Consider the following 14,450-nt stretch of genomic DNA (forward strand, 5'->3'; position numbering starts at 1 on the left):
TAATCCTTATTAGTCGCTGCGGACTTGCATCAGCAACCGATTATGTAATCTGCACTCTCACTTTTATATTGTCCTTTTTATATTTTAAATTTTATATTTTAAATGGTTAAATCATCAGTTGCATCTTGCAGTTTTCTTTTCCTTGTGCGGACCTGACAATCCTCCATACTTTTGAATCGTCTTCCTCTTGATGTGGTGGGCTCTTCCTCTGCCGATGTATTTAGGGTGTCATTGAGCCAGTCCTCGTATTTTGATGAAAATATCCCGGAGTTGCGGCTGACTTTCAACCATTTTGCCATAATAGTTGCATATATCACGCCCAGATTTCCTACTTGATGCCCGAAACATTTCGAATAATTTCGTGTTGTTCATCTCCATATTTTTAGCAATAAAAAATAAGCAGAATAGGTACAATATACGAGTCTCGCCAACTTTCAGTCAGACTAATGCAGGGATGCCTACATTGTAATATATACCCTGATACCAATAGGGTGGTTATACCCGTTACTCGTAGAGTAAAAGGGTATATTAGATTCGTGCAAAAGTATGTAACAGGTAGAAGGAAGCGTTTCCGACCCTATAAACTATATATATTCTTGATCAGGCGCACTAGCCGAGTCGATCTAGCCATTTCCGTCTGTATGAACGCTGAGATCTCAGAAACTACAAAAGCTAGAAGGTTGAGATTTCCCACACATATTCTTTGGCTTCCTACGCAGCGCAAGTTTATTTTAGCCCAGCGCCACGCCCCCACTAACGCCCACAATCGCCCACTAACGATTTTAAAATGGGTCCTGCGCCCACATCTTTAAAGATTTCCGAGAAGTATAAATGCAATTTTGTTGTGTATATTTATACTTATCGAAATGTAGGAGACATTTTTCAAATCGGACCATTCATTAAAAAGTTATACGCAATCAAAATGTATATATCTATCTCCCTCGCACTATCCAGTACAGCGTTCGCACACCCTTTAGCTGAGTGACGGGTATTAGATAGTCGGGACACCAACCCGACTATAGCGTTCTCTCTTGTTTTGGATTCGTTACGACTTCCCAAGCTAAACTACGTTTTCCAAAAAGTTCCCCGACGCAAGGATTCTTAGCAAAAGGACCTCAAAGTTCGAAAAATGCTGAAATTGGCCAATTTTCCGGAGCTCTCAGAGGCAAACGGATTCATGGTTTGACTCGATGTTAAAGTTTTAAAAAAGATACACTCTTTATCTTTCAATCTTTCGTTAATTTTTGTTTTCTTTTTTTTGTTTTTAATTATTCTCTCACAAGTTTTTTGTTTGAGGTTTTTCATAGATTTTATTTGTAATTTTTTGACGGGTTCGCGTAAACTCGGTTGGGGGCCAGTAAAGACAAGACTGTTTTCCGGTTACTTTATAATATTTATTATTAAGAAGTTATTCCGGAATCTGTTTGGATTTTTGCGAGTCTGTTAAGGAGTGAGATACATATAGAAAACAAAAAAAATTCAATTTTTTTTTATTATTTAAATTGGTAGTATAACTCTTTAAGAATGTGGCATGAAAGTTTGAGGAAGAAATTCGAACTATTTTGGAACTTATACCAGGATGACGGCACCCATCTTTCTTGCGCAGTAGATATATTTCATTACTCTAAATGCGTTTTTCGCGAAACTATGTTTTCCTCAGCTGCGGATCGTGTATCTCAAAAAGTAATGCTTCGATCATCATGATTCTTTTACAGAATTGTTTGTAATGAAATTGCCCACTGTCTGAACCTACTTTATTTAAAAATTTGTACGTTTAAGTATTTTTTGTAAAGCAAAAACAACAAGAAAAATATGAAAAAAATTGATTTTTGACTTTGAAAGAGCCAACCAGAGTTTTTCAGATATTCTATGTAAGTTTGGTTCAGACAGTTTCTACATTATTTCTTAACAAAATAAATTTGGTTTCATAAAAATCGGATCTACACAGCGACCTGTGGACGATCCGCAGCTGGCCTACTTTTTTTACAAAAGGCTTGACAAAAAAATTCCAACGGCCGCCATTTATAAAGAAAAAAAAAAAATAAAATTGGTTAAAATTATATAAGAACTATGTAATCAACATGCCAAGTTGCGAATTTCTAGCACAAACCCTTATTGGTTTAAAAAATATAGGCCGAACGCTGACCTTGTACTTCCCATGCGCTGCACAGCCCGCTGCATTACTTAGCCGTTTTCATTCTTTCAGACTACTGATTTGAAGAATTGCATCCGGTCTTGCAACTCCTTTGGGATCCATGCCAACTGATACAATCAAACGTATTCCATATACGTAAAGTTTTCAGATCCTCGAGCAAATCGAACAGGGCTCCTCCCAATCATCTCATCCTCCAGCATCTTCTCTCCAAGAATATATTTCGTTTGGCTGCCAGCTTCCTCCTATCCACACAGAGGTTTACTCGGGCGATTATCTTCGCTGGCCGTCTTTCCGGGACCTTTTCACGGCGATATATATAGACAATCCGCGTCTTACGCCCGTTGAAAAGTTATTTCATTTAAATTCCAAAACTAATGGCGAAGCTCATTCCATAGTTTTAAAATCGCCACTCACCAATGATGGCTTCCGCTCAGCTTGGACAAATCTAACTGAGCGCTTCGAAAATAAGCGATTACTGGTGAACAGCCACCTGAAAGCTCTCTTCATTGTGTAGTCAATAGCACAAGAGTCTGGAGATGCCTCAAAGGAACTTCAAAACACCGTTCAAGGTTTGCCTAACGTTTTTACAAGTTTCCGGCATTAACATTGAGAATTGGGACCCCATTTTGGTTTATATGTGCTCTACAAAACTGCTAAAGCTTACGCTCTCATTATGGGAGCAATCCTTGTGGAATAAATCTGAGATTCCTACTTGGCAAGAGCTGAATTCCTTCTTAACAGAGGGTCATTTAACCCTAGAGGCCGTCGATAGCATCCGGTCCGCTAATTCACTCTATGTTCAGCCCAAGCAGATGCATCGAATGGCAGAATCGCCAAAACTAAATTCTTTTACCCAATACACAAAGGCTGCAATCTGTGTTTAAGAGAAAAACACCCCGTGCGTATATGTCCACGATTTCTCCAAATGCGGGTAAATGATCGTTCAGCCTACATTGCAAGCAGCTTACAATTGTTTTGCTTGCCATGGTCGGCACCACACATTGTTACATCCAAACATCACTTTTCTAACGACTTCGAGTCCAATAACAGCTACTAGGCCATTGTCTGCCTCAATTCTACATAGAATTGTATCTTTCTCAGCGCAGGCTTCCTTTCTTAAAAAATGTGATTACTGGGTTCCATATCCCGCCTTCGATGGCAGAATGTTCAAGCCAAAAGGGCGTTTATTTTCGGGTCAAAAATGCATTGTAGAAGAAACAATTTTTATTTAACTTTTAATTTAAATTTTTTATGTTATGTCACAGCTAAAGATTTTTAAACTTTGTTGTGACTTTAAAATTTTGAATGCGCCCGCCTTTTCTTGTGGTAAAGTTAGAAAAAATTTTCAAAAACGACAGATACAGGGGCGGTCAAAAGTATTTTCACAAATGTTAATGTTAACTGTACTCAAATTTTGAACTTATAATATAAACTTTTGGCACCTATAGAAAGAGCACTTAAATTCCGTTTAAATGACACAAAAATGTTCTTTACCCATTAAGACCCCTTTGAAAAGTGAGCAAATTTTGTGAAAGTCAAATTTTCAATTTTTTTCCTGGGGCTTAAAACAAAAATGTTTTGATGCAAAGTTGTTCTCCAATTAAAATTAATAATAACTGCAAACAAAATTTTCAAAATATTTTTCCTTGTATTTTTTATGATTTTTTGAATGGAGACATCTCAGTAAAATATTGTATAAAAAGGAAGAAAATGCGACTAAAATTGTAATTTTGAGCTATTTTCAAAAAATCATAAAAAATACAAGGAAAAATATTTACAAATTCTTTTTTTTGCAGTTATTATTAATTTTGATTGGGGAACAACTTTGCATCAAAACATTTTTGCTTTAAGCCCCAGGAAAAATTTTGAATATTGGACTTTAAAAAAAAATTGTCTAATATTCTAGCTTTTCAAAGGGTGCTTAATGGGCTAAGAACATTTTTTTGTCATTTAAACGGAATTGAAGTGCTCTTTCTATAGGTGCCAAAATGTTTATATTATAAGTTCAAAATATGAGTATAGTTAACATTAAAATTTGTGAAAATACTTTTGACTAGGGTTGTATATATCCCAAAAGACAAAGAAAAATTGTGATTTTCTTAAATTAAAGATACCGAAAATACCAGAGCGGATTTTGATTGAAAAAAATGTATGAGACACAACCATATAAAACCATAATTTATTACAATTTTTAGGGTGGCTGGTGGTGGAAATCCTGTGGAAGAGGTCTAAATGGTCTATACCTTCATGATCCCCAAGACTTAACTGCTCGGCAAGGAATTGTATGGTTTCGTTGGAGAGGATGGGACTATACATTAAAGAAGTCCACAATGATGATTCGGCCTAAGATACCACAGCAACAGACAATGTCTGGAATGTCGTTTTAGTTAGAGATTAAACTATTAACCAATTTCTTTAAGTAAATTTAATTTAATTTGTATTATACATTTTTATATAATATTTTTGTTAGTACAATTTCTACGGTAAAGTTCATGTTTAATAAGAAAACATTTATTCATTACTATAATAAATAATTCAAACTGTTTTAATTTGGCTCAATTTGGTAAGTAAATTGGGGAAGTTAATGATTTGGCTACCGAATGTCATACGATAATGCGTCGTTTTTTAAATGGTGGATTATTTATGTGAGTGAAGGTAACACTCTAGGTTAGGGGACTCGCCACCGAAATTCCCGAAAAAATTATTCTTGATGGACCGCAATCTCTGAAGAATTCCAAACAAAACAAATATGCTTTTCAATCATTGTGCAATGTACACTTTACCTTTCTGTCTATATAATTCAAATTTAAAATGCCAGAAATCTGAATAATTTTGTATTATCGGGAACCAGTCCTAACCTAAATGATCCTCGATGAACAGCGATTTTCTAAGAACTCGCATGAGCAACATGTGTATTTATACCCGTTACTCGTAGAGTGAAAGGGAATATTGTATTCGTGCAAAAGTATGTAACAGGGAGAAGAAAGCGTTTCCTACCCTATAAAGTATTAAGAAGACGCTTTTTCACAAGCTCCGTTTCTCGCTGCAACTTACTCCGCCTCCAGTGGCCAAATTAACATTTAGGGTACGTCCGCGACAATTAGGTCAATCATTTGTAGACCCAATAATAATTGTAAAACTGAAAAACGTACGCGGCAAGGTGGAACTACTGAGCGCAATTGAGGCATACCGGCGAGAAAAAAAAGCTCAACTAAGCCTACAGCTGATGGGATTTGAGTCGCCAGCACTGATGTACATGAACGAACAGCTGACCAAATTTAATTATGAGATCATCAAAGAAGCCATGCGACTTAAAAAGCACAAGCAGCTTACAGCTGTTTTTACACGCCGTGGAGTGGTCCACGTGAAGCTGAGCGAAGGAGGGGAACCTCGATATATTCAAAGCTCGCTCGAGCTATCTGAGCTGACCAACGATGTGGGCGGCGCGCATAGGAACTCATTTCGAGAATAATCAGTTTCTCTCAATTTTTATACCCTTGTAGAGGGTATTATAATTTCAGTCAGATGTTTGCAACGCAGTGAAGGAGACGTTTCCGACCACATAAAATATATTCTTGATCAACATCAATAGCCGAGTCCATCTAGCCATGTCCGTCTGTCCGTCTGTCCGTCGGTCCGTCTGTCCGTCTGTCCGTTTCTATGCGTACTAGTCTCTCAGTTTTAAAGATATCGCGATGAAACTTTCCCAAAAGTCTTCTTTCTATAGTACATATGTCGGAGCGAGCCGAATCGGACCTCTATATCTTAAGGCTCCCATAGGAATATTCAAAGATATATAAGAAAATTCATTGTTACTTTGTAGGAAGTAGGTGTTTTAATTCTTGACTCTTTAAAAACAAAATTCAAAAATAGAAACGCTAAATCTGGAATCCCTGGAACAGCACCAAGTGAGCATTACTTTATCTGCAAGGGTATATAAGCTTCGGCTGGCCGAAGGTAGCTTCCTTTCTTGTTTATGTTACATTTTCAATCATAGTCTTTGTATTTCTTAGATTTAAAATTAATGTATGTCGCTTTGTTTATGTTATGTTCTTTGCAGCTCCTTATCAATGTTTATACCCTTGTAGAGGGTATTATAATTTCAGTCAGATGTTTGCAACGCAGTGAAGGAGACGTTTCCGACCACATAAAGTATATATATTCTTGATCAGCACCAATAGCCGAGTCTATCTAGCCATGTCCGTCTGTCCGTCTGTCCGTCTGTCCGTCTGTCTGTCTGTCCGTCTGTCCGTTTCTATGCGAACTAGTCTCTCAGTTTTAAAGCTATCGCGATGAAACTTTCCCGAAAGCCTTCTTTCTATTGCAGGTAGTACATATGTCGGAGCCAGCCGGATCGGACCACTATATCTTAAGGCTCCCAAACAAATATAAGAAAATTCATTGTAACTTTGTAGGAAGTAGGCGTTTTGATTCTTGACTACTTAAAAACAAAATTGAAATAAATCGAAACGCTGAATCTGGAATCCCTGGAACTGCACCGAGTGAGTATTCTTTTATCTACAGGGGTATATAAGCTTCGGCTGGCCGAAGGTAGCTTCCTTTCTTGTTTATTATTGACATAATGCGTGCGCAACTGACAATTTTGGTTAAACATTAAAAATGGAAGACAATTTAAAAGTCTCAAATAGCCATACCCTTTTGCGCATCCTCACCAAACAGAGATCTGGCCTTAAAGTTTGTCATTTAAACGCTCAAAGTCTGCCGAGAAAAATTGAAGAGTTCAGATATACAACCCTAGTCAAAAGTATTTTCACAAATTTGAATGTTAACTGTACTCATATTTTGAACTTATAATATAAACATTTTGGCACCTATGGAAAGAGCACTTCAATTCTGTTTAAATGACACACAAATTTTCTTAACCCATTAAGCACCCTTTGAAAAGTGGGCAAATTAGACAATTTTTTTCGAAAGTAAAATTTTCAACTTTTTTTCTGGGGCTTAAAACAAAAATATTTTGATGCAAAGTTGTTCCCCAATCAAAATTAATAATAACTGCAAAAAAAAAATTCAAAATAGTTTTCCTTGTATTTTTTATGATTTTTTGAAAATAGCTTTTTTTGCCGCTTTTTCTTCCTTTTCATACAAAATTTTACTGAGAGGTCTCCATTCAAGAAATCATAAAAAATACAAGGAAAAATATTTTGAAAACATTTTTTTTGCAGTTATTATTAATTTTGATTGGGGAACAACTTTGCATCAAAACATTTTTGTTTTAAGCCCCAGGAAAAAAGTTAAAAATTTGAATTTCGCAAAATTTGCTCACTTTTCAAAGGGGTCTTAATGGGTTAGGAAAATTTTTGTGTCATTTAAACGGAATTGAAGTGCTCTTTCTATAGGTGCCAAAAGTTTATATTATAAGTTCAAAATATAAGTACAGTTAACATTAACATTTGTGAAAATACTTTTGACCACCCCTGTACATTTGTGAATTCTGGTGTAGATATTATATGTGTATCTGAAACGTGGTTTGCCAAAGATGTCTTGGATACGTTAATTTCATGTGATGGTTATAATGTCTATCGTGCGTAGCAATATATGTTTGTAAACAATTAAAGTGCAAGTTTATGTATAAGCATCCCGATAGTAGCCCAATAGAGTACTTGTTTCTTGAAATTACTAGTAAATACACACCAAAGAAAATTCTTATCGTTAAAAAGATACCTAAAAATCATTAGGTATGAAGCTAGTAAACTCTGTGTTTCCAACACACTTCACCAAAACATGCAGTTCTTTATTAGAAGTTTTCTTTGTTAATGACCTTGCAAAAGTATATGTACATATATGATCAACTTATCGTCCCATCGTTCTCCAAACACGATGTCATATACCTGACCTACAACTTTGACATGCAACACACTGACGAATCATATGGCCGAACTTGACATTTGCAACTGGGATAACATTTTCATATCCCCAACGGTAGACCAGCAGCTCACAGAGCTTCAAAACAACATAAGCTACCAAAGTGATAAAACACTCGTCTAAGCCGTGGTTTAATAATAAGATTAAGATGGCAATAAAAGCGTGAAATGCCGCGTATCAAAAGTGGAAAAGGTACAGGACTCCACAACATTACGGCCGCCTTAGGTTATTAAGACAGTCAGTAACTAAATTAATTGAGTCCGCGAAGATAAGCAATCAATCACAAGCAGGGCCGCAGCTTCGCCTGCAGAAATTAAAATTGAAAATTAAGCATTGCTTTATCTTTGGTACTTATTCTAAATTTAAAAAATTCCTAATTTTTATTCTATAAACCGAGAAAAGATTTTATCAGAACTTTTTCCCTTAATATGCGTAAAAACAAAAATATTTGGTCCTTTGAAAACTACTTAAATAATCATGTGTTTTTTTTTAACTCTTTTTAAAATTATTATGTATGGTTTGCATAAGTTAATAGATGGACAAAACAGAAACAAACAGATTCCTTTTTCGACACAAATCCTTACCCTAATTTCATTCAAAACATTAGTATTTTGTCCAAAACATATTGTTTAAATATAGAATGTCATACTGCGTTGAGCATTTAATTAAATTCCCAATTCATTGCCATTAAAGCCAAGAAACATTATTTAAAAAAAATTTCTTTAAGAAAAAAATAGATTGGATACGAATTTAATTAAATTTACATGTTGAAAATATTAAACTCTTTTTCAATTTTGGAGAGTTTTGACTATTGCTGTCTCGCTCTTACCCAGATAAATTTATGCAATTTTTAAATGAATTAAGAACGCAAAAATATGAATTTCAAAGCAGTACTTTATCGAAAACAAAGCAAGAAACTGCCAAAATATGGATAATCACGCCGAGTTAAGTTCGTAAGTCAATTCCAAATCGATAAGCGTTTAATTCTGGAAAACAAACTTGTTTTCTTAAAAAAAATTGTTAAAAGTTTTACATAGCTCTCCAACAACCAGTATAATAACATTGATTAAGATTTAAAAAATTTGAGGGAATATTTTTTTAATTTAAGTTCGCCTTGAAATGTTACAACCGCTTCAAAATGTGATGGGATGTTTATCCTTCGACAGTTAAAGAAAAATTAATGTCTCCCATTCTTATTTTAAAAAAATGAATACCAGAGATAGGATAATTTTAGGCTTAATTTTATTTCATTGGTCCTTTAAAACAAATCCTATTGATATTGGCCTTGCTACCTCGTTCTACATTTTCTCCTTTGTTAATTGGCCCTGTATTTTTATACCCGTTACTCGTAGAGTAAAAGGGTATATTGTATTCGAAGGAGGCGTTTCCGACCATATAAAGAATATATATTTTTGATCAGGATCACTAGCCGAGTCGATCTAGCCATGTCCGTCTGTCTGTCTGTTTGGATGAACGCTGAGATCTCGGAAACTACAAAAGATTTCCTACACATATTCTTGGGCTTCCTTCGCAGCGCAAGTTTATTTTATCAAGGTGTTACGCCCCCTCTAACGCCCAAAAGCAGCAAAAAGCCGCGTCGCCCACAGTTTTGTGTATAAATAGTACCAATTCCGTGCCATAGATGGCGCGTCGCCGCGTGCTCAACACTCCTGCTGGTGCTGAAAAAATGATGGTCACTCTAATTTGGAATATGTAAATGCAAAATGTAAATTATTTGAAATGGGGCGCGCGAAAAACATACAAGAAGGCATATTTATATTAAAGTTGTTAAGCTGAGTAACGGGTATTTAATAGTCGAGGAACTCGACTATAGCGTTCTCTCTTGTTTGTTTTTTAAAGATGCAATTTTTAAACTATTTAAACCGAGTTATGTTTACTCTTTGTAAAGATGTTAGTTCTTGATAATTAATTAGTTACCGAAGAATGTAGCAAAGCAAATTTTATGCACATGGGTAAATACAAACCAAATACTCTTGGTGAATTCGCTACCGGGGGGTTTTTGGAAGGTATCCAGGCCGACAGTGTTTATGGTGCAGCCCTATGGGCATTAAATTGTGTTAATATAGACGGGTATAAGCATATCTGCATACTTAGTTTTCGCGTTTAACGGGTGGTATTTGTGCAATCGCGGTTTGAAAAAAATAGCAACATTAATTGTTTTGATTTAAGATATCCTCGAGGGTCTGTGCTTAGTTGTAATAAAACCTATGCCAAAAAATTGCTTAGATGCCCTTCTAAATAATTGCATTTAAGGTTCCATCATAATTTGAGTCAATCAAAGCCTATGAGCCATTGAAGTAATTTGTTCACCTGAACAGGCTTAAAAAAATACAAGGAAAAATATGTGCCCTAAAATATTTGACAGGCATCTAGAGGCGTCTTTCACCGAATTTTTAAGATAAATAAGACCATTATACGTCGAAGGATGGAATTTATAGAATTTTTTTCATAGGAACGTAAAAAGTAACAAGTATTTTTGAGTAACTATTACGTAACGAGTTGGTCGTGACTTCACACAGTAGGTTTTTTAAAGATAACAGTGGCGTAGCCTTAAAATTGTGGGGGGAGATATTTAACAGGCATACTAACCCCTTGAAAATACAAATTTTCGATGTTCGGCGCCTACTGCTAAACAAATTGAAAGGCAAATTTCTACGAATGTGTCAGATATTTATGTAAAATGGAATTTCAAAATTCTTGTTACTTTTTCCGTTCTTACGGAAAAAATTCTATAAATTCCATCCTTCGAAGTACAATAGTGGGTTTTATCTCAAAAATTCGGGAAAAGTCGTCTCTAGATGCCTGTCAAATATTTTACGGCACATATTTTTCCTTGTATTTTTCTAAGACTGTCACCGCATTAAGTTGGTTGTGAATAGAGGTGAACAAATTACTTCAATGGCTCATAGGGTTTGATTGACTCAAATAATAATGGAACCTTAAATGCAATTATGTAGATGGGCATCTAAGCCATTTTTTGGCATAGGTTTTAATACAGTTGGGCAAAGACCGTGGAAGATATCTTAAATCAAAACATTAAATGTTGCTATTTTTTTCAAACCGCGATTGCACAAATACCACCCGTTAAACGCGAAAACAAAGTATGCAGATATTCTTATTTACGTCTATATTAACATATTTTAATGCCCATAGGCCTGCACCTTTTAATAAAGTCCATTTTGTTGACCTGTGTTATAAGGGAAACAAATATGGGGAGCAATGTTTTCCTTTATTTATTTGACTAATTTAAAAAAAAGGAATTGATTTTCTTTAATTCGATATTACTGCATTTTACCATTGATATTTTGTTTCAGTATTTTTATTTCCATTTATTTTTCACCTTGATTAGAATTATATTAATAATAGAAGATAATATAATAGAAGATAAGGAAGGCAGGTGGAAGGGGATGCCGTGAATCAAATTGTTTAAACATTTCCATTTGTTTAAACAATATGAGGCACTTGTAAGAAAGGGTAAGAGAATCAATTGATTTGAATATTTAATGTTCTTTTAATATTATCAATGCGATTTGAATTTTAGTTCACAAAAATCGGTTACAAAATGTAAGTATGTTGTGGAAATGTAAATGAAAAATTCTTTTAGCAAAAGGATATCAGTATTATCTTGAATTTGAATTTGAGCGAATCTTAATTCTTTAGTCAGCTGCAATGCACAAACACAATACGCATTTTTTGGATATATTTATTTTGTGCGTGTGTGTGTGTGTACATAGCAGAGCAAATCATTGTTTGTTTTTGTTTTTTACAAATCCAAAGTTTGTCGAAGGCTTGACCGTGCTGTCAGCGACATCAGACGTATTTTTGTATCGCTCCGCCGAATGATTACAAAATATAGTGAAAATAACCGAATTTAATTCGCGAAAAGACGCTCTGGGTAGGCATGGGTACAAGTGCTCGTGTTGCCCATGAAAATTTTAGATTAGTGTGATAAATTACTAATATAATCTATAAAGTATAAATTAAAAGCCAACGTGTCAGAGTGTAAGCTCTGAAACCTAAGTAAAATGAGCACAGCTCGGCAACAACAACAAGACGAACGTCGACTTTCGTCAATCAGAAACAACGCTTACTTTTGTATTCGAGCTGATGAGTCAATAGTACCAAAGAAAACTGCAACATTGCAAGTGAACACAGCGAGAGCGCGCTCGCTCTCCCCTGCATTATTATGTGCAAGCGGCACAGCACCCAATGAGCCGTGGAGTGACCAATGCCCGTCCCCCGACCCCTACGACCTTACAAGCAATATTACCACAACTACCAGCACAATGCCCGTATTTACCACTGTGACTTCGACACTAACAACAACAACCAACACAACAACAACTACATCTACTGCAGTCACTCAGCGCCCGGCATCGTCAGTTCTGACCGGCAAGCTCCCCTTCCCCCAACAAAAACCTACGAAAAATGCTAACGGAACGTTAATACAAACTGGAATCGATCGCTATGTGCAAATAAAAAGAAAATTAAGCCCTCAATCTTCTAAAAAAAACCAATGCATCAAAAGTATTAAAATCAAATACTACCACTGTCCCGAAAAATACGCTGACCAATAATAGATTTTCGATTCTTAGTGACACAGACGAAGATAATGCTGCCACTCAAACAACCACTGTTAAGAAACCAAGGCCACCACCCATATATGTTCGTCAAGGAAATTGTGCTGAGCTAGTCTAAAAAATAACTGACCTAATTGGAGCTAACAAGTTCTATGTCACTTCTATAAAAAGAGGTAACATAAATGAAACCAAAATTCAGGCAAACGATGAACAAGATTATCGATCAGTGGCCAAATACCTAGATGAGGGAAAAACCAATTACTATACCTATCAACTCAAAAGTAGCAAAGGCCTACAAGTAGTTATCAAAGGAATTGAATCAACAGTTCCAACCATTGAAATAATAGATGGGCTTAAAGAAAAGGGTTTTAATGCCAAAACGGCTATAAACATAATAAACAGAAACAAAATTCCCCAGCCAATGTTCAAAATAGAACTGACACCGGAAAATATGCCTTTAAATAAAAATGAAGTTCACCCAATCTACAAGCTTCAATATCTATTGCACCGCAGAATCACGGTTGAGGAACCCCATAAACGGAATGGACCCATCCAATGTACGAACTGTCAAGAATATGATCATACGAGAACATACTGCAAACTTCGCGCAGTCTGCGTTGTCTGCGGGGATGCACATTTAACTATGGACTGCCCTCTAAATAAGGAGAACCAATCTGCCAAAAAATGTAGCAACTGTGGGGAAAACCACACGGCCAACTACAGAGGTTGCCGTATTTATAAGGAGATGAAAAACCGCCTAACCCAAAAAATAACTGCAGCTAGAAACCCAGCCATCCGCCAAAATCTTCCATACATACCATCAACAACGACACCGGGAGTCTCTTTTGCTCAGGCGCTGAGTTACAACAACGGGTCTTACGCTTCAGTTCCAACACCTACATTTAAACAAACCACTCCAGGATTGTTGGAGCAACAGGCATCGAACCATACTTCGGAAAGTATCTGCGTAAACACATCCCAATTACCTGGTGGTATAGAATTAATGCTGGCAACTATAACAAAAACAATGGGAGCAATGCAGCAAACTCTGCAGGAGCTTGTGCGCACTCAAAATCTCCTCCTGGAGCTTTTAGTCAAACAAAAATCTTAGATGATTACTTTTAAAATATCTTTCTGGAATGCGAATGGCATTTCGCAGCACAAATACGAGCTTATGCAGTTCCTTGATCAATATGACATTGACGCCATGCTCATATCAGAGACTCACTTAACAAATAAAAACTATTTTCATCTTACTGGCATTTTACATTTTATTCGACAAATCATCCTGATGGGAAGGCTCATGGAGGTACTGGAATTCTGATAAAGAATCGCATTAGGCATTACGAGATGCCATCATTCGCTACGACTTATATTCAAGCAACAGCAGTACACCTCGAAACCCAAAGCGGCTACCTAAACCTAGCCTCTATATACTGCCCACCGCGCTTCGCTATTACCGAAGCAGAATTCCTAAACTTCTTCGATGTATTGGGTGACCGCTTTTTAGCAGCTGGTGACTACAATGCAAAGCACACCCACTGGGGATCTCGACTCATCAACCCCAAGGGAAAACAACTCTACAACGCGATTATAACTCCGCGAAACAAGCTTGACTTTATTTCTCCGGGTAAGCCTACATATTGGACAACAGATCCAAATAAGAAACCTGACCTGATTGATTTTGCTATCACAAGAAGAGTGCCGCAGGCTCATGTGCGTGTGGAGCACTTATCAGATCTATCATCAGATCATTCGCCCATCTTGCTTCACCTCTACGACCACCCTCAGGTTACAGAACGGTTACA

At 36.2% G+C, this 14,450-nt stretch overlaps 1 protein-coding gene across 4 annotated transcripts in view; it reads left to right on the forward strand.

The window, feature by feature from the left end:
- LOC138912337 (techylectin-5B-like) overlaps window positions 1–4,672 on the forward strand; it is a 346,886-nt gene extending 342,214 nt beyond the window's left edge. For 2 of the 4 annotated variants that reach the window (XM_070212977.1, XM_070212978.1), the window contains exon 7: window positions 4,351–4,665. In XM_070212977.1, coding sequence (XP_070069078.1) covers window positions 4,351–4,542 — 192 coding nt within the window. In that variant the 3' untranslated portion in view covers window positions 4,543–4,665. Of the gene's footprint in view, window positions 1–4,350 lie in introns of all 4 variants that reach the window. The other 2 variants (XM_070212980.1, XM_070212979.1) reach the window with 2 other exon arrangements.
- The last annotated feature ends 9,778 nt before the right edge of the window (window positions 4,673–14,450 follow it).

This window comes from Drosophila takahashii, chromosome 2R, assembly GCF_030179915.1.
Source record: "Drosophila takahashii strain IR98-3 E-12201 chromosome 2R, DtakHiC1v2, whole genome shotgun sequence".
Lineage (NCBI taxonomy): Eukaryota > Metazoa > Arthropoda > Insecta > Diptera > Drosophilidae > Drosophila > Drosophila takahashii.